The sequence below is a fragment of the Centruroides sculpturatus genome, unplaced genomic scaffold, assembly GCF_000671375.1.
Source record: "Centruroides sculpturatus isolate CEXI.00-Female unplaced genomic scaffold, Cexi_2.0 scaffold1193, whole genome shotgun sequence".
Lineage (NCBI taxonomy): Eukaryota > Metazoa > Arthropoda > Arachnida > Scorpiones > Buthidae > Centruroides > Centruroides sculpturatus.
In genome coordinates this window covers 194,721-198,117 of record NW_019385473.1, presented here as the reverse complement: position 1 = coordinate 198,117, position 3,397 = coordinate 194,721, and the positions used below count along the sequence as shown (strand labels likewise).

The 3,397-nt window shown below is 28.9% G+C and overlaps 1 protein-coding gene across 1 annotated transcript in view; it reads left to right on the top strand.

Annotated features, from left to right (window-relative positions):
• Window positions 1-3,397, top strand: part of LOC111639306 (multidrug resistance-associated protein 1-like) — a 106,323-nt gene that overhangs the window by 65,352 nt on the left and 37,574 nt on the right. Inside the window, exon 22 of the mRNA XM_023385161.1 lies at window positions 1,298-1,424. Coding sequence (XP_023240929.1) covers window positions 1,298-1,424 — 127 coding nt within the window. The remainder of the gene's footprint in view (window positions 1-1,297; window positions 1,425-3,397) is intronic.

Below are 3,397 nucleotides of genomic sequence, written 5' to 3'. Positions count from 1 at the left end.
TCTCCGTAGCGTGGCGCTACGGACGGCGGGTAAGTAGTTCGGCTGCCCGATGATGTTTTACGTATTATAGGAGTTATTTTTACCGTTGTTTACGGATAATGCCACAATTTTTATAGGAATCATAACTATAGGAAACGGTTTTATAGGGGGATCTACTGTATACATTTTCTGTATTTTCCAGTTGAATTTAAATGGTATTAATAGTACAAAAAGATTTAGAATTCCACAACAAAAAGTTGTATTTTATTGTAGTACTGTATTAATACTGTACAAAATTAATAAATCAGTGTTTGACATGGCCTATTAAAACAGCAGATCTATACTGTACTTACACACAATACAGAAATAAGTCATTCATGGTGTTGGATCTATATAATCCAGATCTGTTTTACTGCTTGCTTCTGCATTATTTCAATTATTTGGCTAAGCTGAACAGGGCTCTGTCCCAATTAGTTCGGACTAGCAGGACTCTACTGCACTTTTTGTGAGAAACTTATCCAGATATACAGAAAATGTAAACATAATTTCTCCAGTACTTTGACCAATAATCTTTGGCAAATACTAACAATGGATTTTACTTGTCTTATAAGACTATCAAAAATTATATGTAGATTTGCTTTTTGACAGTAAAAAGATTGATATACTACAAATATTGAATTTACTACAATAATTATAGTAAATGTTTATATTCATATAATATATGAATTTGAAAGTGAGTACAATTTTAACTTAGTTACAAACTCATCAAGCAACTTTCCTTTATCTAAAATCACCAGAACATCTTTAGAAAATGTAAAGTATTTTTTGTACTCCAGACATGTGCCTTCATGATTTTTCTTGAAACTGCCAAAGATATGTAGCCTATACTTTGAGTTCTCTCCTGTTTGTGTGTCAATGCTTGCTTTAATTAATATTTATTATACTTTTAAAAAGTAATTTTTCCTATCTATATAACTCTTAAATCTTTATAAATAGTTTTCTATTTAGAAACTGAGCAATCAGTTTTTAAATCTGTGTCAGTGGACATCATTTACATTAAAAATTTTCCGTTTATTTTTTGTTTAGTTTATAATGATAAATGCTAAAATATTGTGTTCGTGAAGTGTATTCTTATACAGAATGCCTAGTGTAATGATGAACCAAAGTCTTTCATAAAAGCTCAATGTATTAATAATAATAACCTACTAAAATGGTTAATGGTATTTTTATTATCTCTGCACAAAATTGCTCTGATTTTGACTCTACAGCCATGTTCTTAATTGAGTTTTTGTTCAAATGTTAATTTTAATATAATTTTATAAAGGTTAGCTCAGGAGTTTGGCTCAGTAAGTGGAGTATGGATAAACCTCTTCCAAATGGTCAACAAGATATCTCACTTAGAAATATGAGATTAACAGTTTTTGCTATGTTGGTATTAGGGCAAGGTAAGAAAAATTTATTTTCATTTTTGTTTTTTGCAAAACAATGAACTATTTCACCCTTGTAAATAAAAGGGAAATTTTGTTTTTTATGGTATTGTTGTATCCTATATGAAGCCTTTGTAGAAACATTTGTATTTTGATATGCAGTGTTGTTGAATTTTGTATTCTCTTCTCTCAAATTTTTAGGAAATATTATTTTTATTTATATAATTTCCTACAAATCTGTTCCATCATATTTTATAGAAAAATTTGAGAAAGTCCACAAATTTCTTTTGAATGATAATAAAGGTTTATTTTAGAAAATGAATTTGTAACATTGCCTCCAGACCAATCCATCACCTAAAACACTGCAACACAACTTTCATTTTGGAAATAAATTAATAAAACAATTTTATTATTAAGAACACGTTATCTATATAATGATGTCTAACAGACTAAAATTGGTTGTAGTGGTATTATCATTTAATTGGTGTTTCTTCACCCAAATACCAATAATTTAGTTTATTGCTTCTGATATAAAATCTATAATGCATAAATACATTGAAAGTATTTAAAATAAGTAAAAAGTTTTATTTATTTGCATCTGCTAAGTAATACTTTGTAGCATGGGATTACTACCTCCCAAAATAACAATTAATTTGCCCCATAAATACATAAGTAACAAAATGAAAAAAAAGATAAAATGAATGCACTTTTTTGAAAAAATTACTACCAAGATGCATGTATGATGACTGAACATATAATAATAATGTTTAACTAATCAAATACTATATTGCTTAATGCCAATACTGTACAAGCTACTGAACTTTGATTATTGATTTTGATTATTTACAAAGTATTGGAATGGTGATGGCATTTAGGCAACATAAACCCCTCCTTTTTCAAGCTCTCTGCTAGTACTGCATATTAGCATCCAGTTGAAAATAGCTGTGGATGAAATACATATAAATTTTTAATAATATTTAAAAAATAGAAAAAAACACTATAAATGTCTCCATTACTTCCTTTCATATACCTCAGGGAAAAAACTCTTTTTTTTTTGGTGAAGTCTACTTTTTATTAGAAGCTATTAATAATAGGTCAGCTTCACTGGGAAAAAATAGTTTTGTTTCTGAGGTGTGTGAAAGTACATAATGATGATACAGTAGAGCCTCGAAAACTCGGCCTAATGTGGACTGAAGGGTAGCCGAGTTTGTGAAAATGCCAGGTTATTGGGNCTTTTTTTATTTGTACATAAAGAAATATAGTTTAGACATATCTAAAATCTTAATTTATATAATTATATAAGAATATCTACAAAAAGTTTTGCCAAACATTCCATTAGTTACCTGTATGAAAACCAAAAGAGTATCATTTAATTAAATTTTATAACTAGTTACTTCATGTTTATTGTTTGTTTGTATTGTTTGTTTGTATGTTTATTGTTGAAGTAAACTAATGATGGAACAGAGCGTCAACTAGACGAACACACATGCGTCTCATGTAACACCTAATTGTTTCTAGAATTTCCTTTAACGGTTCACTCTGTCCCATCAGTAATTCATTTTCACACCTGAGGAAGAACTCACAGTAGTTCGAAAACGTTTGTGGTGATCTTTATCGTTTGTTTTTATATCACACCAGTTATAGGTTCTTAGAGTGCAGTAATTAGTTTTATTTTGTAAAAAAATAAAAATATAATTAAATATTGAAAATGAAATAAAGATTAAAACAAAACTAAATACAGTAGACCCCCCTATAACGCTTAGATACGTTCCACGCTAACCGAAAATTACGTTGTAGGAACGATTAAATACATGAGCCAATCGCAGCCCGATAGGTGGGAACTTTACGGACTAAGGCTGTTTGAAAGGTTTTCTTCTATAAAATTAACCGATTCTAGACTAATTCCACTCAACATTTCCAAAATACGTATAATTTTTTGGGAATAATCTGTATAAACTATGCTATAAACAAAAAATTATAGGATTACTTAC